Source organism: Onychomys torridus, chromosome X (genome assembly GCF_903995425.1).
Source record: "Onychomys torridus chromosome X, mOncTor1.1, whole genome shotgun sequence".
NCBI classification, from domain to species: domain Eukaryota; kingdom Metazoa; phylum Chordata; class Mammalia; order Rodentia; family Cricetidae; genus Onychomys; species Onychomys torridus.
In genome coordinates, this window is record NC_050466.1 from 123,824,485 (window position 1) to 123,848,076 (window position 23,592).

At 37.4% G+C, this 23,592-nt stretch overlaps 1 protein-coding gene across 2 annotated transcripts in view; it reads left to right on the forward strand.

The window, feature by feature from the left end:
* Col4a5 (collagen type IV alpha 5 chain) overlaps positions 1-23,592 on the forward strand; it is a 210,454-nt gene that overhangs the window by 159,963 nt on the left and 26,899 nt on the right. Inside the window, exons 37-42 of one of the 2 annotated variants that reach the window (XM_036175182.1) lie at positions 1,046-1,172; positions 9,444-9,524; positions 10,763-10,861; positions 12,026-12,076; positions 13,320-13,505; positions 15,166-15,174. In XM_036175182.1, the coding sequence (XP_036031075.1) occupies positions 1,046-1,172; positions 9,444-9,524; positions 10,763-10,861; positions 12,026-12,076; positions 13,320-13,505; positions 15,166-15,174 (553 nt within the window). The remainder of the gene's footprint in view (positions 1-1,045; positions 1,173-9,443; positions 9,525-10,762; positions 10,862-12,025; positions 12,077-13,319; positions 13,506-15,165; positions 15,175-23,592) is intronic. The other variant, XM_036175183.1, reaches the window with a different exon arrangement.

Sequence of the window (23,592 nt, forward strand, 5' to 3'; positions counted from 1 at the left end):
CAGAAGGGAACTATGAGATAATTGCAACAGTACACATTTAGAATTATGGTGCACTGTTTTCATCGGTATTAGGGAAAGGTTTTAAAACTATAAATGTGGATAGGAATTCTTCTAAGATTGTATTGAAAGAAATATAATGTAAATATTCATTAAGGAAAATAGCAACAGTATGTACAGTGCCTGTGGCCACAAAGATACTTTGAATGAAATTCAAGAGTTATAATTTGCATATATGAAACTGTTACACTTGTTGAGGAATATGAACCTACCCTGACATCACATGTGCGTCCAACCTTTTGACATTGTAACATGAAATTGTCTTCTATAGAGTTCATAGTCAAGAACTGCACAATTAAGTTACCAAAAAATATAAAGGTCTTATAATGTTTATGTAATTTTTAATTTTGTATTGAGCCACATTCATAGCTCTCTTTGGCTACATGCAGCCCATGGACCATGTAGGCTGCTTGTCAAGAATAATTTCATGAAAGGAACAGATTATTAGATGTCCACTAAAAAATTGATAGATTCTTCATGGTAAGATAAAAATCAACCTTTTCCTTTAGAACCTAGTGTGGCTATTGACTTATTATTAAACCATGAATTGATTAAAACATATAAAGATGACAAGTACAAGTTCTGAAGCCAAAATTCAGATGTTACCACTTGCTAGCTGCATCACTATAACAGGCAGATGATAATGTTACCTTTCTAATAGGATTGGTAAGGATTTATGAGATTGATACATCCATACAGCACAGGAATAGTGTGAGCTCTGGAATTTGATAGACTTCAGTTCAGATCTTAATTCTGCCACTTACTAAAGACCTTAGGCTCTTGACGTCTGAGATTTGGTATTCTCTTTTATCAATGGAAATGACAAATGTAACTCACCAGGCTGTTGTGATGATTAAGGGAAGCAATTTGTATAAAGCACTTAGCAGAGTTTCTGGCATAGAGTAAAAGCCCTATAAATAATGTTTCATTGTTATACAATCAATATCATGAACAGACTTTAATTTTGTCTTTTCATTTGGGTTTTCAGGGTGAACCTGGTCTACCTGGATATCCAGGAAACCCAGGTATCAAAGGTTCTGTGGGAGATACTGGTCTTCCTGGATTACCAGGAAGCCCTGGAGCAAAAGGGCAGCCAGGCCTGCCTGGATTCCCAGGTAGGTGTGCTTTTCCTTACTGTTCCTTTCCCCTTCCCTTTCTTTTTCACTCTAACTAGTATTGGAAGCCACCTCTTATTTGGCAGACTTGCATCCTGTACTGGTTAGCAACATAATCTCAAAGTAGAACTTTACCTTTCTTTGCCCAGCTGCCTTTCTGTATAATGAGAAGGAATGATCATGACTCAGCAGGCCAATATCCTGTGGGCAGAGACACTTGTTTGGTGGAGCATTTTTCTATCTTTGACTGCTAGCCAAAAATCAATTCGGAGGCTTTACTAGTTTTTCAGGTGATAATACACTCTGCCAGGCTCTTGCCTGCTGCTGATTCTCTTAGAACAGTGGATGCTGTTGGTAGAACAATTATGCTGTTCATTCAGATGACAAGAACTGAGGCATTCAAGCAAAGAGAGCACCATAGTCAAGTAGATAGCTGACCTAGATTATTGTGTCTGTGATTTCATGCTTCTGTGCGATTTTTAGTTTGCTTCGGAATCTCACAGTAGCATAGGTGAGTCTTTGGTTATTTTTTTCTTAGCCTTTTAATGGAAATTCCTGTCTCTGGAAGAGTTTATACCTGTGTATAGACCTATGAATCCACCACACAAACCAAAATCAAACTGTTCTTTTTGTTTACTCACACCACTTTTCTCCCTCCCAACTCTTCATCCTGAGATAACTATTATCATTGCTTCTATCACCCTCAGTTAATTTTGCCTGTTACTGAAATTCACATAAGAGGAATCATGCTTTATGTATTATACCAGTAGATCTCCACCTTCCTTATGCTTTAGTTCTTTAATACAGTTCTTTGTGTTATAATGACCCCCAACCATAAAATTATTTTGTTGCTACTTCACAACTGTAATTTTGCTACTGTTAGGAATTGTAATGTAAATATCTGATACATAGGATATCTGATATGCAACTCTGTTGTGACCTACAGGTTGAGAACCACTGTATTATATCATTGTATATGATTTCTTTGACTCATAATTATGTCTAAGATTCACTAGTCATGTTGCACATGTCCGTTATTTTTGTCATTGCTGGGTAATAGTTGAAATTTTGTTCCACAATCAATTATGTATTCTTCAGTTGATGGACTATTTGTGTTTATGGTTTAGAACTACTATTAAAAATGAAGTAAATATTCTTTGATATATCTTTGATGGAAACATGGTCCAATTTCTCTAAAACAACTAAACTTTGTGCAGACATTGAGCTTCAAGACTTCTCCCCTCTGCGTTAGTTGTATGGAATGTGAAATTAGTTTGGAACTGTACATTTTTCATGTAGCATGAATCTTTAAATATTTGTCATATTTTAACTTGTGCAATGGATGAGATGGGCTATTTTAAAGAGGAACTTTAATATCTCCTTTGTTGTATTTTGAAGACCCAGGGCTTCAAAATGGATTGTTGAGAGACTATTTTGAAAATGTGAAAAAACAAAAACAAAAGCTCGCTTTCTAGTGTCTAGAAACTTCAGCAGCAGCCTATTTGTGATCCTCCCCTCTATAATTAATAAGGGGAAAAGATAATGGATTCATTTCATAATGGGAATCCTTCCACAGAATTTGTATGTACTAATTTAAAAATGATTTATTTAGTTCTTTTAATCTGAGTCCTGAAGCTCAGGACTGAGCACTTGCTAACTCTAAAATGGGTTTTTTAAAGGCCTTATGATTTTTCAAGATGTTCACATTTTTTTCATGAACTATCAGAATATAATGATTTTTATTAAATACTAAAGGACTTATAATTTAGGAGCCATAAATGAAGAGTGATAATACTACCAAATAATTGCCTAAAACTCAAAGCTGAGCTATCAATAGTGTTTATGACCAAAACAGGAAGATATGAATTCAGTGATCTGAAGTAGGAAGACTGGATAGATAGATAGATAGATAGATAGATAGATAGATAGATAGATAGGGAGAGAGAGAAGCTACAACCTTCTTTTATATATGTGTGTATATGTATTTTCCCCTGTAAACACAAAATGAGGTTGTAGCTTATCTCATTTTCAAAGTACACTGTAGCTTTCAGTTAGTACATTGTCCTGTAGCCTGGAATATATTCCATGAGTCTATCCTAAATTCTCCTCAAGAAACTGTAGACACCAGAAGGACCATGCATACACAGGAGCCATGCCTCCTAAGCCTCCCCAAACAGTATCACTAACTGGGGATCAAGTACTCAAATGCCAGAGCCTATGAGGGAGATTCACATTCAAATCACCACTCCAGTCATTCATTGGATTTTATTAATCATTGAAAATTAACTTGTATTTTGCTTTCCATTCTGTTTTTTCTCTTTTGTTGGCTTTTAATCCACACCTCTCTACACTCTTTTAAATGACTGCTCTAGACATTTCAATACTCTTATTTCCCCATACTAAAAGCAACATTATATGATTTTATATAATATACAAATATTATCAATATTTATCAAGGTCTTTGTGATTGTCTTCATGTACTTTTATATGCATGATGACTTGTAATTAATTGCTAATATCAATTTTTAACTGCTAGTCACAGAACACAAGAATTTCTGTATGCTAGGCAAGTGTTCTACCACTGATTCCTTCTCTAGCTTTATATGTGTTTTAAACTGTTTATTGAACTCTAGTTTATTAGAGAAAGGAGAAATACTTTTTCCATGTACCTATGTATTTTCAATTTGAATTGTTCTACATTGTTTTAAATCACAGTTCCACATGGTATTATTTCCTAGAGCCTGACGTACTTCCAACTATGATTTATTATGAAGTGACTGCTGGAGACAAATTATCTCACATTTACCTGAAAATGTCTCTATTTTACTTTTATTGTAAGAAAATTTTAACTCATTGGGGCTAGGAGTTCTAGAGTTTGAATCCAAGGTCTTCTGCAGGCTAATAAAACGCTGTACAGTGAGCCACATTTCTAGCAGCTGGAAATCTGTCTTTGACATTTCCCCCTTCATCACTGAGTATTTTTCTACTATCTTTTGATCTAAATGTGTGTCCTGATAATAAGTCATTGTTTTTTAAATCATTTTTCCTGTATGGTATACCCTTTTTTATTCTGGATAGATTTTTATTTCCTGTACCATTTTTAAAAATCATATTGTTTATTTTGTGGTGTGTGTGTGTGTGTATCTGTGTGTGTGTGTGTGTGTGTGTGTGTATGTGTGTGTGTGTAGGGATATGTGATTGTGCATCCATGTGCTGAGGACCAAATAGGGCATCATATCTCTAGAGGTAATTGCAGGTTGTGAGGCTGTGAACCTCTGTACTTAGGTGATAATAGGAACTGAATTCTGGTCCCCTGGAAAAGAATTATTCCATATTACCACTGAACTGTCTCTCCAGCCACTGTCACTGATTTATTCCATTCTCCCATGATGGGTTGTCACTGTATTTCTTTTTCTTGTTGTTATTCCTTGATCTGTAAGATTGTTACTTTGGAAGAACTTTAAGAAGTTCCATCTATTTGCTCCTCATGTAGTTCTTCTTTCAGATATTTTCCCCAGTCTTTTGGATTGCATTTATAGTAGTAATATGTTATTCAATATTGTCTCATTGGTTATGGAGGCTTTGGTTTTTACATTTATTTACTTTGTGTATGTCTGTCTTTCTGTCTCTCTCTGTGTCTCTGTGTCTCTGTCTCTCTGTGTGTTTCTCTGTCTCTCTGACTCTCTGTCTCTCTGTCTCTGTCTCTGTCTGTCTCTGTCTCTGTCTCTCTCTGTCTCTCTGTGTGTGTGTGTGTGTGTGTGTGTGTGTATGTGTGTGTGTGTGTGTGTGTGTGTGTGAAAACACATGTGGAGATTACGGAACAACCTGAGCAACCTGAGGTAATTGACTTTCTTCTTTAGCCATGGGGGTTTGAGGTTCAAACGTGGATTGTCACGCTTGGTGTGAAGCACTTTTACCCAGTGAACCATCTCACCAGCCCTGACCATATTTTTTTTCCAGTTTTGGTTTTGTTTTGATTTAAATTTCACAGCTGTTTTTAATTACCTTCATGTTTACTGATTCATTTTTTCTGATTTGTTCTATATTATTTTAATATCCATAAGAAAGTTTTATATCCATTTTCTTTTTAAGTATTACCTTATTTCTCCAGAAATTGACCAGTTTCTTCACTCATTATGTACATTTTTATCTGCACATTTTTTCTTGTTAATTTTTTTGATTCTAGCAGTGAACCCAGGGCAGCACATGTACACACTTTTTCCACTGAGCTATATAACCAGTTCCCATGGCTATAGGTTCTTGGCCACATTTGTAATATCCATTTTAAAGAAGTTTTCTACTTATTTTAATATTCTAGTAATACAGGAATCTAGTTCTGTTATTTGTTCTTTTGTGCTGTTTAAAATTCACATGTGTTATCATTTGCAATGTGCTGTATTAGTTGTTTTTGAATTGCTGTGATAAAATGTCGTGACCAAGACAACTTATAACAGATAGTGTTTAGCTGAGAGCTCATAATTCCAGAGAGTTAAAGTTTGTGACCTTCATCATTGGGAGCATGGAGGCAGACAGACCTGGTGCTGAAGCAGTTGCTGAGAGCTCATATCTCTATAAACAACTATGAGTCACAAAGAGAACTAACTGGGATGGATGTGGACTTTTGAAACCTCAAGGTTCACCCCTATTGATTCATCTTCTCCACCAAGGCCACACCTTCACCTTCTAATCCTTTGCAAACAGTTCTACCAATTGTTGATCAATCATTCAATATGAGCCTATGGAGGAAATTATATATATATATATATATATATATATATATATATATATATATATATGTGTGTGTGTGTGTGTGTGTGTGTGTGTGTGTATAAATGTGTGTGTGTGTGTGTGTGTGTGTGTGTGTGTGTGTGTGTGTGGAGAGAGAGAGATTCTTCTGACTGTCTTTATAAAATGTTGAATATTCGCCAGGTGGTGATGGCACATGTCTTTAATCCCAGCACTCAGGAGGCAGAGGCAAATGAATCTCTGAGTTGAAGGCCAGCCTATTCTACAAAGCAAGTTCTAGGATAGCCAGGGCTGTTTATACAGAGAATCCCTGTCTCTAAAAACCAAAAAAAAATTGTTGAATGTTCTATCAGGCCATTCAATTACCTCAGATTCAACTTGATCTTACATTGATGGAGTTTTGAACTTTATTACAACTTTAAATTTAGAATTTATTGCAATTTTAATGAAATATTTGTAAAGTCTGTTCATTTAAAAAAAAAAAATAGAGCCAGGCGGTGTTGGCATCTGCCTTTAATCCCAACACTTGGGAAGTAGAGCCAGGCGGATCTCTGTGAGTTCAAGGCCAGCCTGGTCTAAAGAGCAAGATCCAGGACAGGCACCAAAACTACACAGAGAAACCCTGTCTCGGAAAAAAAAAAAAAAAAAAAAAAAAAACCTAAAACTAAAAACAATAGAACTTCTTGTAAGAAAATTTAAATAGCTAAGTAATTAACATAAATTTTTATATATGTATGTATGTGTTTATGTGTGTGTGTATGTATGTATGTATAATACATACAGCATATTCATGGAGTAGAAACTAAAAATTTTTAAATGTCAGTTGATACCAGAGTGGTCTTTCTATTTAAAGTGATTCCAGTTCATAACCCAAACAATTTTGAAAAAATCATAGGGGCTAGAGAATTGGCTCAGGGGTTGAGAGCACTGTTAGCTTCTGTAGCAGACCCAGGGCAATTCACAGAATCCACATATCAGCTCACAACCATCTGTAACTCCAGTTCCATGGCATTGGACAGTCTTTTCCGAACTCCAAGGGCAAGAGGTACTCATATGGTACACATTCATACATGCAGGCAAAAGCACTCATACACATAAAATAAAATAAGTAAATAAAAAATAAGAAATATAAAAAAGTTAAGAAACTAATTATAAATGGAAAATGCATAGAGTATTTGAAATAATATTGGAAAAGAAAAGCCTTCATTGAAAAAGCTTGGTTGGTGGGTTTGCACTCCTGATCTCAAGGTGTGTAGTAATTAAGGTGGTATAGTACTTGTATAAGTATTAAGTATATTAACATAAGAGAACATAGAGCATACAAAAAGATACATGTTATGCAATAAAATGACATGAATAAAGGTTCCAAAGAAATCCAACAGTGAAAGTAAAGGCTCTTTGATAAAGGTTGGTTTTTGGCTGTGAGCCTAGTCTTAAATGGCTGTGCCATCTCTTTTCCCCTCCATGATGTTATGTATTCACTCATAAGTGGATATTAAGTGTAAAAAAAAAGGATAAATACACTATAATCCACAGACCCAGAAAACCTAGGTAACGAGGAGGTTTTGTGTGTAGGGGAGGGTGCCTGGATCTCACTGAGAAGGGAAATAGAAGAGATTTTGTGAGTGGACTGAAGGCATGTGGGGACAAGAACGTTGAGCAGTCAGGTTAAGGGGGGATGGAAGAGGGGAGTACTGAAAGAGACTGTTAGAAATGGGGGCATTCCCGGGTCATGTAAAAACCTGGCACAATGAAATCTCCTAGGAATCTACAAGGAAGACCCCAGCTAGGCCCCCTAGCAATAACAGATACATAGCCTGAACTGGCCATCTCCTGTGACCAGATTGCTGCCTTGCCCAATTTTCATCAGAGAAGCTTCATCCAGCAACTGATGGAAACAGATGCAGAACCACAGCCAAACATTATGCAGAGTTCAGAGAATCCTTCAGCAAAGGAGAGAAAGGATTGTAGGAGCCAGAGGTGTCAAGGACACCACAGGAAGGCTCACACAATCAATTACCCAGGGATCATAAGGGCTTGCAGAGACTGAACTGACAACCAGGGAGCCTGCATGGGTCTGACCTAGGCACTCTGCATTTATGTTACAGTTGTGTAGCTTGGTCCTCTCATGGGACTCCTAACAGAGGGAGCAGGGTATTGGTGAAATTATTAAGGCCACTCCACTAGTTAAAAGGGAGGTTTATTTTGTGGGGTAACTTACAATTGAAGGGGTAGGTTGCAGGGTCTGGCAAAGGTATAGCGCAGTCTGGCGGTGTTCTCTGGAGAACTCTGCTCCGTCTCCCTCCAGCATCCAGGGTCCAGGAACCAAGAGAGAGCCCTCCTCCCGATCCTTGGTCTTCGGCTTCCTCCTCTGCCCTGCCTTGTGGGCGTGACCATTACCGAAGCCTCAATGGGGGTTGGAACTTCCAGGCCAATGCTGGGATGGCTATCCACTACAGCAGGGGCTGTCTCTGATTCTTTTACTGGCTTTTGAGACCCTACTCCTCATGCTGGGTCACCTTGTCCAGTCTTAACACAAGGGGAGATGCTTAGTCTTACTGCGACTTGGTATGTCATATTTTGTTGATACTCATGGGAGACCTAGTTTTTCCTAAACAGAAACAGAGGAGGAATGGAATTGGGGGTGGGTGGGAACAGAATGGGTGTGGGGAGGAATTGGGAGGAGAGGAGGGAGGGGAAACTGCAGCCATGCTGTAAAATAAATAAATTTATAAAAAAAGTATAAAAGTCAATAACTTTAAATGATAATTGATAGATTTAATTTGAGCAAAATTTAAAACTGTTCATCAAAGAAGACTATTAGAAAAATAAATAGGAAAGCTACAGATTAAAAACTATTGGCATATTAGACTGAAATCTTATATAAAAACTCCTATAACTCAATAGGAAGAAATATAATTCAAATTTCAAAAGTAAGGAAAACTTTGAACTGATATTTCACAAAATAATATATGCTGATGGCCAGTCAACACATGAAAAGGTGACCAATGTCATTGACCGCCAAAGTAAACATATTGAAATCAAATGGCTAACACCGTGGCTGTTTTTAAAAATAATTGATATAGCTTTTCATTGTTTTTCTTTAATAAAACACAAAATGAATTTCCCTCTGACCCAGAAATTCCACTCTTTGCCATTTACTCAAGATAAAGACATATGTCCACAAAACAAGCTATGCAAAATGTCCCTAGTCACTTCATTCATTATACCTGAGACCTGTCAGCAAAATCATGTCCAACAACAGATGACTGCATTTAAAACCAAGTGTCGAATGGAGTACTAAAAATTTTATTACCAATAAAATACTGCTGTAATCACCTTTATATTTATGATATATGTAATAATATTAACTCCTGTCAAATTATCCAGCAATCATCAAAATCTTTTGGATTCATTTTTGTTCTTTATTATTTCAATACTAGTACTCTAAATTTAAGCTTGAATTGTAGCTCATGAAACAATGTGTTTATTTTCTTAACTGTTAAACTGAGCTTTTTATTCTAGGAACCCCAGGGCTTCCTGGACCGAAAGGTATGAATGGACCTCCTGGTAACCTTGGCCTTCCAGGAGAACCTGGTCCTGTAGGTAAGCATGAAAGAAAATGATGTTGCTATTCTTTAAGGCTTTTCATAGTCAGTGTGAGGAGTTTAAGTATTGTTTTTCTGTGAGCATTTTCAAAAAAAGAAATGTAGTGCTTATTCACTTCTCACTGCATGAACTGAATATCTTTTTTGTTGTTGTTTTTTGGTTTTGTTTTGTTTTGTTTTGTCTTTTTTGTTTGTTTGTTTGGTTTGGTTTTTCGAGACAAGGTTTCTCTGTGTAGCTTTGCGCCTTTCCTGGATCTCACTCTGTAGACCAGGCTGGCCTCAAACTCACAGAGATCCGCCTGCCTCTGCCTCTCAGGTGCTGGGATTAAAGGCGTGCGCCACCACCGCCCGGCACTGAATATCTTTTAATTTAAAAATTACCAAAATTTATCTCTAGTAGGTATTATTGTTTAGGCACACATTTTTCAGGGAGAGTAATTCTCTCTAGAAGGGCAAGTTCTAGCAATATTTTTGCTTATTGACTTTTAAAGTAAATCCCTTGTCTTGGCCTATACCTATAAAGCACATATTTCCTTTTGAATATTCTGAAGTCATATTAAAATCATAAAAAATGTTTTGGATAATAAGTTATTAGATCATTCCTTATGATCATCATTACTTTTCTTGATTCTGTAAGATTTCAAGATTTAGGCCAGGCAGTGGTGGCACACGCCTTTAATCCCAGTACTTGAGAGACAAAGGCAGGCAGATCTCTGTGAGTTCAAGGCCAGCCTAGTCTACAGAGCTAGTTCTAAGACAGCTTGGGCTATACAGAGAAACCCTGTCTTGAAAAACAAGAACAAAAACAAACAAACCAAAAGATTTCATGATTTAGAGGAGTAATTCAGGAGTTATTTATTATTGTGTGTGTTTTTTAATTATGTGTGTGTGGGTGTGCATGTGAATGTATGTGCCCATGGAAACAGCTGAACCATCTCTCCAGCCCATTTTGTTATTTTTTCTTTGTTTATTTGTTCCTTTAGTTTTTCAAGACAGAGTTTTTTCTCTGTGTAGCCCTGACTTATGGAACTCACTGTATAGACCAGGCTAGCCTCGAACTCATAGAGATCCTCCTGTAACTGCCTCCCAAGTGCTGAGCTCAATGGTGTGCACCATTTCCGCTGTCTCTACTTTGTTATTTTTAGCGAGAATTGTTTGGAGCTTTAATATGAAAACTGAGGAAGGATGTGGAAGGAAATTAAAAGGGTCAGTATAACCTCCTGTGCTATTCTTTAGGTGGTGGAGGGCGTCCTGGGCCACCAGGACCTCCTGGTGAAAAAGGCAAGCCAGGTCAAGATGGCATTCCTGGACCAGCAGGACAGAAGGGAGAACCAGGTAATATAATTTTTCATTTTTTCTAAGTTTATAATTTCATCCCGGTCTGCTTTGATTGGTCCTTTTACAGCTCCAGTAAGACTCTTGTCTTCCTTATTATCTTCTAAGGTACCACACATTTCCCCCTTCCAAATTAACTTCTTCCTTGGTATCCTGAAGATATTGAATAGATTGCTATTCTTTAAAGAAAAAAGTTCAAAATACTGTCCATTCGCTTTTACAACAAGAATGCCCAATCTGCACTTTATTTATGTATTTTTCCAAAGTATACAAAGTATGACTGACAGTCATCACGAGTAAAGTGTATATTGGTATGGTTTTCTTTTTTTCAAAATGCCTGGGGATTGATGTCAGGTCATCAGTCTTGGTGGCAAGTGCCCACTGAACCATCTTGCTAGCTCTGTAACTTTTCCTTTATAGTGCAACTGACAAATCAAGTGGCAAATATATGGTGACAGCTTAAAGAGTAAAGCTATACCAACCTCCAAAAATGTTTGTTTTTCTATATATATGAGTGTTTTGCCTGCATACATGTATATGCACCATGTGCGTACCTTTCTGTCCTTAGAGGTAAGAAGATGTCAAATCCCCTAGGAGTTACAGACAATTGTGACCCACCACTGTGTGGATTTGGGGAACCAAATTCAATTCCTTTGAAATACCAGCAAGTTCTCTTAACTGCTGAGCTGAAACTCTGGTCCTTATACTTTTCTTATGTTAGAATTGTTTGATAGCTGGGCGGTGGTGGCACATGCCTTTAATCCCAGCACTCGGGAGGCAGAGGCAAGCAGATCACTATGAGTTCGAGGCCAAGCCTGGTCTCCAAAGCGAGTTCCAGGAAAGGCACAAAGGTACACAGAGAAACCCTGTCTTGAAAAACCAAAAAAAAAAAAAAAAGTTTGATGTTAGAAGTTCTTCTTCTGGGGCTGGGCATTGAACTCAGTGGTAAAATATGTTTCTAGCATCTGCAATGCCTGGGTTCTGTCTGTAGAATAAGAAAGGAAGGGTTGAGAAGGACAGAGGAAAAGGAAGAGTGAGAGAAAGGGGATAAGCAGAGAGGGGAGGGAAAATAAATATTCAGCATGTTTGATATACATAACACATATTAGAAACCTAAACTATCAATTATCTATTTGAAATAGTTTTTATTTTGTACCCTAACAGGTCAACCAGGCTTTGGAATCCCAGGACCTCCTGGACTCCCAGGACTTTCTGGTAAACCTTAACAAATCAGGATATAGCTACTTTTAAAGTGAAAATATTCCCCAGTCCATTTATTTTCTCTGTCTCAACCATTTGTTATTATAAAATACATCTGAAAATTTAAAAAAGACTTAGAGTTCAATTTAATTTTATAATATTTCTCATTGCTACTTAATATAAGGCATTATGTTAAAAAATGGCATCCTTATGGAGAGTTCAATAAGTAGCCTTTCATTCATGTCATAAATAGTAAGGACAAAGAAAACATAGAAAGAAGGTGAAAATTGTAGGAAATTTAGCAGCTTTCATCTAGAAAACCACTCTTTTCTCTCTGCAAAAGCATTATCAGAGTAACATATAAGACAATTCTTTAGAAATATGAACCAATAATAGAAATGCTTCTTGAAAACTCATCTAAGATGAGCTAGGCATGATGGTATATATCTAAGGCTGAGGAAAGAGGACCATGCATTCTGTGCCACCCTGGTATATCGAGAATTCTCAGTCACCCTGATCCATATAGCAGAAAGATCTGAGGTGGAGGAGGGAGTAGGTATGTGTAGATACATATCTATCTTCTTTCTCTAGTATATGATCTTATAATAAGCAATAAATAGTTAAGATAAATCCAAATAATTACAGACTTACATGTTGATATCTTAAAATGACTATTGACTGATCTCTAGAGGCATTTCTCAAACTAAAATTATATCCTCTGAAAATTCTAATATCCTTTTCATAAAAAGTGTTGCTTTAATGTGCTACTGTTTTATGGTTCTTAATTATTAGTGTTTTATAATAAAATGTCAAGAACAGTTTGTCTAGATTATGATTATAAACTTTTGGTATCATGGTCTAAATATAATAGTAGCCATTGAATTTCATTAGTTTTAAAACTAGACCCAAAACATTTAAGAGTTGTCTTCATCCATCTTGAACCAATTCTTGAAGCTACTTTATGCTTTTTATATTTTGTCTATATTTTCCTCATAACTTCTGGTCATGTGTTCATTGTTCTATGTCTTAATACAAAGGATAACTTTTAGGATGCTAGCATTATTTCTACATTGCTAGTAAGTACTTCTGGTGACAGGTACATGGTTTTAATAAAGAGAATGGATTTTTCATGTGTTTGAAGTAAAATCACCCTAGTGAATTTCATTGGCTTATCAAATAGTTTCAGGCTTATATGCCAGCTTATAATTTAGCATTCAGTATTATTTAGTGTATCTCTAATTTTACTTTACTTCTACAGGTCAAAAGGGTGATGGAGGATCACCTGGCATTCCAGGAAATCCTGGTCTTCCAGGTTCAAAGGGTGAACCAGGCTTTCAGGGATTCCCTGGTATGCCAGGTCCCCCAGGTCCTCCTGGTTCTCCTGGTCCAGCTTTGGAAGGTCCTAAAGGAAACCCTGGGCCTCAAGGCCCTCCTGGAAGACCAGGTATGATCATGTGTGGTACAAGAAATGGTCTGTTTACCAATTCATTTATTTCATTTTGCTGGCAGGTTATTCTGTTTTGGGGGTTTTAGAATTTGTCACATGAGAACTCCTTATAAGAAAATAGCTTGGTTCATACCTAGCTCATTCTAATATATATACTTTTCAGTAATTCATGTATTATTTACTTTAAGTTCAAGTACAACAAAACAATTTGAGTGAAAATGGTGGTTATATTAGTATTGTTATTAACAATAAAACTATACTAATAACCTGGCATCAAAATGCAGTCTATATTTTTAATGTAAGCTTCTCAGCATGTCATCACAGAAATCATTCTAGTGATCACCAAATACATGCTTGTGTTTTATACCAGAAGCTGTTGCTATGGTTCTGTCACATGATCAGCAAATATCACCAGGCACAATAAAAAAAAAATTGATCTCTAGGAACTAGGCTATCAAATTTATCTTTAGCATCACAGCATGATCCGATTGACTCACAATCTCTTCATAGCTCATGTCTGTACCTCGACTTTCCTGTGCTCACTCCAGCAGATCAGTTTTGCACACAAGGTTCACATTTTCATTTTGTATCTGTGCTGTATCATTCCATTCTACTAATTGGGGAATGTTCATTTTCACCCCAGGTTAATGCTGCTGAGCCCAATTGCTGGTGATAGGTTATTAAAAGATTTGATGGACTTTATATTCACTGTTTTTAGTAACTGAAAATTTAGCCTTCATTATTTTTTTAAAGAAGAGAAATTTGAGATACAAAGAAACCAAATAATTGTCCTTTCATTGCTTGAAAATTCTTAATTCAATTTTAAAGTGTACCTTGAAATGAAAATTTGTATTTAAATTAGAATAAAATTGTGAGTAATTGGACTTAATTTTACTAACATGTGCCCTAAACACATGAATTAAACATTATCATGTACTGTATTCAGAACATCATTTTCAAAGTCAGATTTAATGTGAGCTAGCTTGACTGTTCCTAGAGGGTGTTGCTTTTCCTTTATTTACTACTGAAGATAACCAGCAAAAAATTCTCAGCCACATTAACTCTCTTGCATGCAACATAACAATCTGAAGCCAGTATCTTGCTTTGTTTGCATGTCACAATTCAAATAAACCAAACTATTATCCTTATATATTCTAATTAGCACTGTGTTTGTTTGTTACCAGGAATGGAGCTCTTGGTTGAACATTTCTTTAAAATAATAACAGAAAAGCAGTTGTCACAAACATGCTTTTACAATCACTATTTTAAAAGGATAATCAAAGTTCTCAAAAGAAGAATGCATACCTAATAAGTGTTTGATTTCTTGATTTATTTATAAACTGGATTTATTTACAGATCCAAAATAAAGTTTTAAACTAGTTTCTCTTAGAATTGAATGTTCTGAGTCTGAGCTCGTAATAATGAACATCATAAAATTATTATTTTTTAACTTTCAAGCTATAATGTTTTAGCATTAATGTTAAATAAGGATAATTTGGTTTATATGAGATGCATGAATATGGACTTTCAGAGTGTTCTATTATTAAATTCAACTTTAACTTGAAAGTGTTTAGTATAATGCTTTAGTTTCTTGATGTTTCTAACAGTTTTGATTTTTCCTTTTTGTTAACGATGGTGAACTTCCATCCCTATCCAGGTCCTCCAGGTTAGCTCCTTAACTCCAAAGTAGTAACTGCATGAAAGTAAAAAACTTTGCCTATGTATTTATGTGCATATGTTATATATGTGTGTATATACATGTATGTGACTGTTTGTATATATACCTACTGTTTTTAAGTTTTTAAATAGATTTTAAGAACATATGCCAATTCAATTTTTAAATAGTGGCCTGGACGCAAGTTGTCAGAAAATTGTGGTGCCAAGTATTTCTCTTCGAATGGGTCCATATTATCCCATTAGGAAAATGAACTAAATCAAATGCTTCAAAATTCATACTTCTATGTCATTATTAATTGAAATTTTATAATACTCAATTTTGTCAAAAATACATTTCTTTTGGTAGATTGTATTTTTTATTGTTGCCTTGAACACTTTTAATGCAATGAAACTAAACTTATTCAGAAAGGCATTTTAAAAATAATAATGTATATTATCAGATCATGTAGATAGTGTAATCTTTGATTGGCTAAAAACACACACATCTCTGTAAGGTTGTCTTTCTTTTTATTATTATTAAGAAATTTTCTATTTATTTTACAAACCAACCACAGATTCCCCTATCCTCTCTCCTCCCACCCCCCAGCCTTCCCCCTCAATCTTCTCCCCATTCCCACCTCCTCCAAGGCAAGGTCTCCCATGGGGAGTCAGCAGAGCCTGGCACATTCATTTGAGGCAGGTCCAAGCCCCTCTTCCCCGCACCATGGCTTGGCAAAGAGTCTCATCATAGGCACTAGGCTCCAAAAAGCCAGCTCATGCTCCAGGTACAGATGCTGATCCCATTGCCTGGGGTCCCCTAAATAGTTCAAGTTAAACAACTGTCTTGCTTATCCAGAGGGCCTAGTCCAGTACCATGGAGGCTCCTCAGGTATTGGTCCACAGTTCATGCATTTCCACAAGTTTGGCTAGTTGTCTCTGTACTTTTTCCAGTCATGGTCTCCATATCCCTCGCTCATAGAATCCCTGCTTTCTGTCATTGATTGGACTCCTGGAGCTCTGCCTGGGGCTTGGCCGTGAATCTCTTCATCTGCTTCCATCAGTCACTGGATGAGGGTTCCCATGATGACAGTTAGGGTATTCAGCCATCTGATCACCAGAGTAGGCCAGCTCAGGCACCCTCTTGACTATTGCCAGTAGTCTATGGTGGGAGTCATCCTTGTGGATTCCTGGGGACCTCCCTAGCACTCTGTTTCTCCCTATTCCCATGGTATCTTCACTTAACATGGTATCTCTTTCCTTGCTCTCACACTCTGCTCCCATTCCAGCTTGAATCTCCTGTTTGCCTAAGCTCTCATCCCATGTCCCTTGCCGTCCATAGCCCCTACTCACCCCCAGTTTGCTCATGTAGATCTCATCCATTTCTCCATCACTGGGCAATCCATGTGTCCTTCAAAGGGTGCTCCTTACTGGCTAGCCTACCTGGAGCTGTAGGTTGCAGTCTGGTTATCCTTTGCTTTATATCTAGTATCCACTTATGAGAGTACATACCATGTTTGTCTTTGTGAGTCTGGGTTACTTCACTTAGGATAATATTTTTCTAGTTCTACCCATTTGCCTGCAACCTCATGATGTCATTGTTTTTCTCTGCTGAGTAGTACTCCATTATGTGTATGTACCGCATTTTCTTTATCCATTCATTAGTTGCAGGACATCTAGGTTGTTTCCAGGTTCTGGCTATTACAAATAATGCTGCTATGAGCATAGTTGAGCATGTGTCCTTGTGGTATGATTGAGAATTCCTTGGGTATATGCCCAAGAGTGGTATAGCTGGGTCTTGAGGCAGATTGATTTCCAATTTTCTGAGAAACTGCCATGCTGATTTCCAAAGTGGCTATACAAGTTTGCATTCCCACCAACAGTGTAGGAGTGTTCCCCTTGCTCCACATCCTCTCCAGCATAAGCTATCTTTAGTGGTTTTTTTTGTTTGTTTCTTTCTTTGTTTGTTTTTTCCAAAGCTGAGGACTGAACCCAGGGCCTTGCGCTTGCTAGGCAAGCACTCTACCACTGAGCTAAATCCCCAACCCCCAGTGTTTTTTGTTTGTTTGTTTGTTTGTTGTTTTTGTTTCATCTTAGCTATTCTGACAGGTATAAGGTGATATCTCAGAGTTGTTTTGATTTGCATTTCCCTGATGACTAAGGATGTTGAACAATTCCTTAAATGTCTTTCAGCCATTTGAGATTCTTCTGTTGAGAATTCTCTATTTAACTCTATAGCCCAATTTCTAAATGGACTATTAGGTATTTTGATGTCTAGTTTCTTGAGTTCTTTATATATTCTGGAGATCAGCCCTCTGTCAGATGTGAGTGAAGATTGTAGCTGAAGTTTTTCTGTGTACCACCTGGCCCATGGTCAGGACAAATCTCTCTCAACTGCAAGTCCTGCAGCCACTTGGACTCAAGTAAACACACAGAGGCTTATATTAAGTAAAACTGCTCAAGCCTACCACTGATCTTACATTTAAACTAACCCATAATTCTTTTTTTTCTGTTTATTTTATTTTTTATTATTATATTTGTGTTTTAATTTTACACATCAGCCATGGGTTCCCCTGTCCTCCCTACTCCCGCCCCCACTCCCACCTTCCCCCATCCTCTCCCCTCTATTCCCATCTCCTCCAGGGCCAAGACTCTCCTGGGGATTCATTTAAACCTGGTGGATTCAGTACAGGCAGGTCCAGTCCCCTCCTTCCAGGCTGAGCAAAGTGTCCCTGTGTAAGCCCAAGGTTCCAAACAGCCACCTCATGCACTAAGGACAGGTCCCAGTCCCACAGACTGGATGCCTCACAAACAGTTCAAGCTATTCAATTGTCTCACTTATGCAGAGGGCCTGATCCAGCTGGGGGCTCCACAGCCTTTGGTTCATAATTCATGTGCTTCCATTCGTTTGGCTATTTGTCCCTGTGCTTTTTCCAATCTTGGGCTCAACAATTCACACTCTTACAGTCCTTCCTCTTTCTCGACAATTGAACACCTGGAACTCCACCTGGGGCCTGGCTGATACATCCTCTGTAGACTGCTGGCAATGGTCGAGAGAAAGCCTGATCTGACCTAGACTGATGATCAGATGGCCAAACACCTTACCAGTCGAGCTGGAACTCACATCCAGTAACTGATGGAAGTGGATGCAGAGATCCTCAGCCAGGCCCCAGGTGGAGCTCCAGGTAACCCATAATTCTTATTTATGTTTAGCCATGTGGCTTGGTACCTTTTCTCAGTTCTGCTTCACATCTTGCTTCCTCTGTGTCTGGCTGGTGACTCCTGACTCAGCCTTCCTCTTCCCAGAATTCTCCTTGTCTGTTATCCTGCCTATACTTCCTGCCTGGCTACTGCCCAATCAGCATTTTATTTATCAACCAAAGGGAACAACACATTCACAGCATGCAGAGCACCATCACCCATCAGAAGATCTTTTCCCATTCGGTATGCTGTCTTTTTGTCTTATTGACTGTGTCCTTTGCCCTACAAAAGCCTCTCAGTTTCAAGAGGTCCCATTTATTAATTGTTTCTCTCAGTGTCTGTGCTACTGGTGTTATATTTAGAAAGTGATCTCTGGTGCCAGTGCATTCAAGAGTACTTCCTCCTTTCTCTTCTATCAGGTTCAGAGTAGCTGGATTTATGTTGAGGTCTTTGATCCACTTGGACTTAAGTTTTGAGCATGGTGACAGATATGGATCTATTTGCAGCCTTCTACACATTGACATCCAGTTATGCCAGCACCATTTGTTGAAGTTGCTTTGTATTTTCCATTGTACAGTTTTGGCTTCTTTGTCAAAAATTAGGTATTCATACATGTGCAAATTAATGTCATTGTTTTCAATAATTCCATTAGTCCACATGTCAGTTTTTATACTAGTACCAAGCTGTTTTTATTATTGTAGTTCAATAGAAGAGCTTGAAGTCAGGAATCATGATGCCTCCAGAAGTTGCTTTATTGTACAAGATTCTTTTACTTATCCTGGGTTTTTTGTTTTTTCATGTGAAGTTGAATATTGTTCTTTGAAGGTGTGTGAAGAATTGTGTTGGGATTTTGATGGGGATTGCATTGAATCTGTAGATTGCTTTTGGTAAGATTGCCACTTTTACTATGTTAATTTTATCTATCCATGAGCATGGGAGATCTTTCCATTTTCTGATATGTTCTCCAATTTCTTTCTTCAGAGACTTAAAGTTCTTGTCATACAGGTCCTTCATTTGCTTAGAGTAACCCCAAGGTATTTTATATCATTTGTGGCTATTGTAAAGGGTGATGTATCTCTGATTTCCTTCTCAGCCCTTTTATCATTTGCATATAGGGGAGCTACTGATTTTTTTGAGTTAATCTTGTATCCTGCCACATTGCTGAAGGAGTTTATCAGCTGTATGAGTCCCTAGTAGAATTTTTGGGGTCACTTATGTACACTATCACATTGTCTGTAAATAGTGAAAGTTTGACTTCTTCTTTTCCAATTTGTATCCCCTTAATCTTATGTTGTCTTATAGCTCTGGCTAGAACTTCAAGTACTATATTGAATAAGTATGGGGAAAGGGGACAGCCTTGTCTTGTTCCTGATTTTAGATGCATCACTTTGAGTTTCTCCCATTTAATTTGATGTTGGCTATTGTCTTGTTTTAAATTGCCTTTATTATGTTTAGGTATGCTCCTTGTATTCCTGATTTTTCTAGGACCTTTATCATAAAGGGGTGTTGGATTTTGTCGAAAGCTTTATCAGCATCTATTGAGATGATAATATGTTGTTTTTTCTTTCAGTTTGTTTATATGGTGCATTACATTGACAGACTTTCATATGTTGAACCACCCTTGCATCCCTGGGATGAAGCCTACTTACTTGGTCATGGTAGATAATTTTTTGATGTGTTCTTGGATTCAGTTTGCCAATATTTTATTGATTATTTTTGCATCAATATTCATGAGGGAGATTGGTGTGTAATTCTCTTTCTTTGTTGCATCTTTGTGTGGTTTGGGTATCAGGGTAACTGTAGCCTCATGAAGGAGTTTGGTAATGTTCTTTCTGTTTCTACTGTGTGGAACAATTAAAAGAGTATTGGAATTAGCTCTTCTTTAAAATTCTGGTAGAATTCTATGCTGAAACCATCTTGTCCTGGACTTTTTTTGGGTTGGGAGACTTTTAATGACTGTTTGTATTTCCTTAGGTATTATTAGCCTATTTAAATAGTTTATCTGGTCTTGATTTAACTTTGGTATGTGGTACCTATCCAGAAAATTGCCCATTTCTTTCAGATTTTCCAATTTTGTGGAGTACATGTTTTTGAAGTATGACCTGATGATTCTCTGGATTTCCTCATTGTCTGTTGTTATATCTCCCTTTTTATTTCTAATTTTGTTGATTTGGATGCTCTCTTTCTCCTTTTTGGTTAATTTAGATAAGGGCTTGTCTATCTCATTGATTTTTTCAAAGATCCAACTCTGTTTTATTTGTTCATTGTATTGTTCTCTTTGTTTCTATTTCATTGATATCAGCCCTCAATTTGATTATTTCCTGGAGTCAAATTCCTCCTGGGTGAGTTTGCTTCTTCTTGTTCTAGAGCTTTCAGGTGTGCTGTTGAGTCACTAGTGTTTCTCCATCTTCTTTTTAGTGCTATGAATTTTCCTATTTGCACTGCTTTCATAGTGTCCCATAAGTTGGGATATGTTATACTTTTATTTTATTGAATTCTAGGAAATCTGTAATTTCTTTCTGTATTTCTTCCTTGACCCATTGGTGATTCATTTAGACATTGTTCTGTTTCCATGAGACTGTATGCTTTCTGTAAAGTTTGTTGATGTTTAAATCTAACTTTTAGACATGGTGGTATGATATATAACAGGAGGTTATTGCAATTTTTTTTATCTGTTGAGATTTGGTTTTTGACCAAGCATCTCATCAGTTTTAGAGAAGGTTCCATGGGTGCTAAGAAGAAGGTATATTCTTTTGTGGTAGGGTGGAATGTTCTGTAGATATCTATTAAGTCTGTTTGAGTCATAACTTCTGTTAGCTCCCTTATTTCTCTGTCAAGTTTCAGTGGTGAGAATGTGGTGTTGAAGTCTTCCACTACTACTGTGTCAGGTTTGATGTGCAATGTAAGCTTTAGTAATGTTTCTTTTACAAATATGGATGTCTTTGTATTTGGGGCATGAATGTTCAGAATTGAGACTTCATCTTGGTGGATTTTCCCTGTGATAAGTATGTAATGTCCTTCCTGATCTCTTTCAATTGATTTTAGTTTCAAGTCTATTTTAGTAGATATTAGGGTAGCTACACCAGCTTTCTTCTTAAGTCCATTTGATTGGAAAGGCTTTTCCCAGCCTTTTACTCTGAGGTATTGTCTGTCTTTAAAGTTGAGGTGTGTTTCATGCAGGGAGCAGAAGGGTGGATCCTGTTTTCATATCCATTCTGTCAGCCTGTGTCTTTCTATAGGTGAATTGAGACCATTTATATTGATGGATATTAATGACCAGTGATTGTTAATTCCTGTTATTTTTTGTTGGTTGTGTTGTGTGTTTCTCTTCTTTGGTATTTGTTGGTGTAGGATTATCTATTTCCTGTATTTTCATGGGTGTGTCTAACTTCCTTGGGTTGGATTTTTCCTTCTAGTGCTTTCTGTAGGGCTAGCTTTGTGGATAGTATTCATTAAATATGGTTTTATAATGGAATATTTTGTTTATTCCATCTATGGTGACTGAGAGTTTTCCTGGATATAATAGTCTGCATTGGCATCCATGGTCTCTTTGTGTCCAGGACCTTCTTCTGGCTTTTAGAGTCTCCATTGAGAATTCAGGTGTTATTCTGATGGGTTGCCTTTATATGTTACGTGACCTTTTTCCTTTGCAGCTCTTAATATTTTTTCTTTATTCTGTATGTTTAATTGTTTGATTATTACATGGCGAGGGATTTTTGTTTTGATCCAGTCTATTTGGTGTTCTATAAGCTTCTTGTACCTTCATAGACATTTTCTTTTTTAAGTTAGAAAAGTTTTCTTCTATGATTTTGTTGAATATATTTTCTGTGCCTTTGAGTTGGTATTCTTCTCCTTCTTCTCTCCCTATTATTCTTAGGTTTGGTCTTTTCTTGGTGTCTCAGATTTCCTGGACATTTTGTGTTATGACTTTTTTGGCTTTTGTGTTTTCTTTGACTGATGAATTTATTTCTTCTATTGTATCTTCAATGCCAGGGATTCTCTCTTCCATCTGTTGCATTCTGTTGGTTATGCTTGCATCTGTAGTTCCTGTTCATTTACTCAGATTTTCCATTTTCAGCCTTCCCTCAGTTTGTGTCTTCTTTACTGCCTCTATTTCAGTTTTCAAATCTTGTACTTTTTCATTCACCTGTTTAATTGCTTTTTCTTGGCATTCTTTAAGGGATTTATTGATTTCTTCCAATTTTTTATTTGTCTTTTCTTGGAATTCTTTAAGGATAGTTTTCATTTCCTCTTTAAAGGCCTCTATCATCTTCTTAAAATCATTTTTTAAGGTCTATTCCTTTTGTTTCTTCTGTGTTGGGATGTTCACGTCTTGCTGATGTAGCACCACTAGATTCTGTTGGTGCCATATTGGTTTTTATGTTGTTGACTGTATTTTTGCAGTGGCATCTGCCCATATCTTCCTCCACTCCATGCAAGTGTTGTCTGTGTCTGAGGGAGCCTCTTTTGGTCCGATTGATACTCTTGGTCTAATGGGAGCGCTTGGTCTAATCTGGGCTCCTAGTGCAATCTGTGCTGATGGATTCTGTGTCTCTGGGAGCAGATCTTATAGTCCATTGGACACCAGTGGGCTCTGTCTCAGGGAGCAGCTATTTCCAATCAGTGCAGGGTAAGTTCTGTTTTCTGTTTCCAATTGGTGCAGGGTGGGCTTATGTCTCCGGTTTTCACTGGTGTCACAGGGGGCTGTTTTCTTGGCAAGGAGGTGGGGAAGGGGCAGCTAGCTGGTCCCTGGGACTCCAATGGCTTTGGGGAGGGGCACAGGATGTGCCCCCTGAGGCCTAGGGGTTAGGGACCTGGTCTGCCCAGTCTGGAGATGGGGCCTTACATCCTCTATAAGGTTTTCAAACAGGTTCATATTTTGGCTTGTCACATATTTCTAAAGGTTTATTTTTATTTCAGTTTATGAACATATTTGTGTGTCCATTTGTGGGCATGGGCACATGAGGCCAGAGGCATAAAACTCCCTTGGAGAATAGAGAGATGGTTTAGCAATTAAGAGCACTGACTGATGTTGCCGAGGACCCGGGTTCAATTCCCAGGCCCTCTAGTCACATCAGGATGAAAATAAGAAGAAAAAAAAAGGAAAAACTCTCTGGAGCTGAAGTTACAAACAGTTGTGAGGTGCTTAGCATAGGTGCTGAGAACTGAACTTGGGTCCTCTGCAAAAGCAATGTGTGTTCTTAACCACTGAGCCATCTTTTTAGGTCCT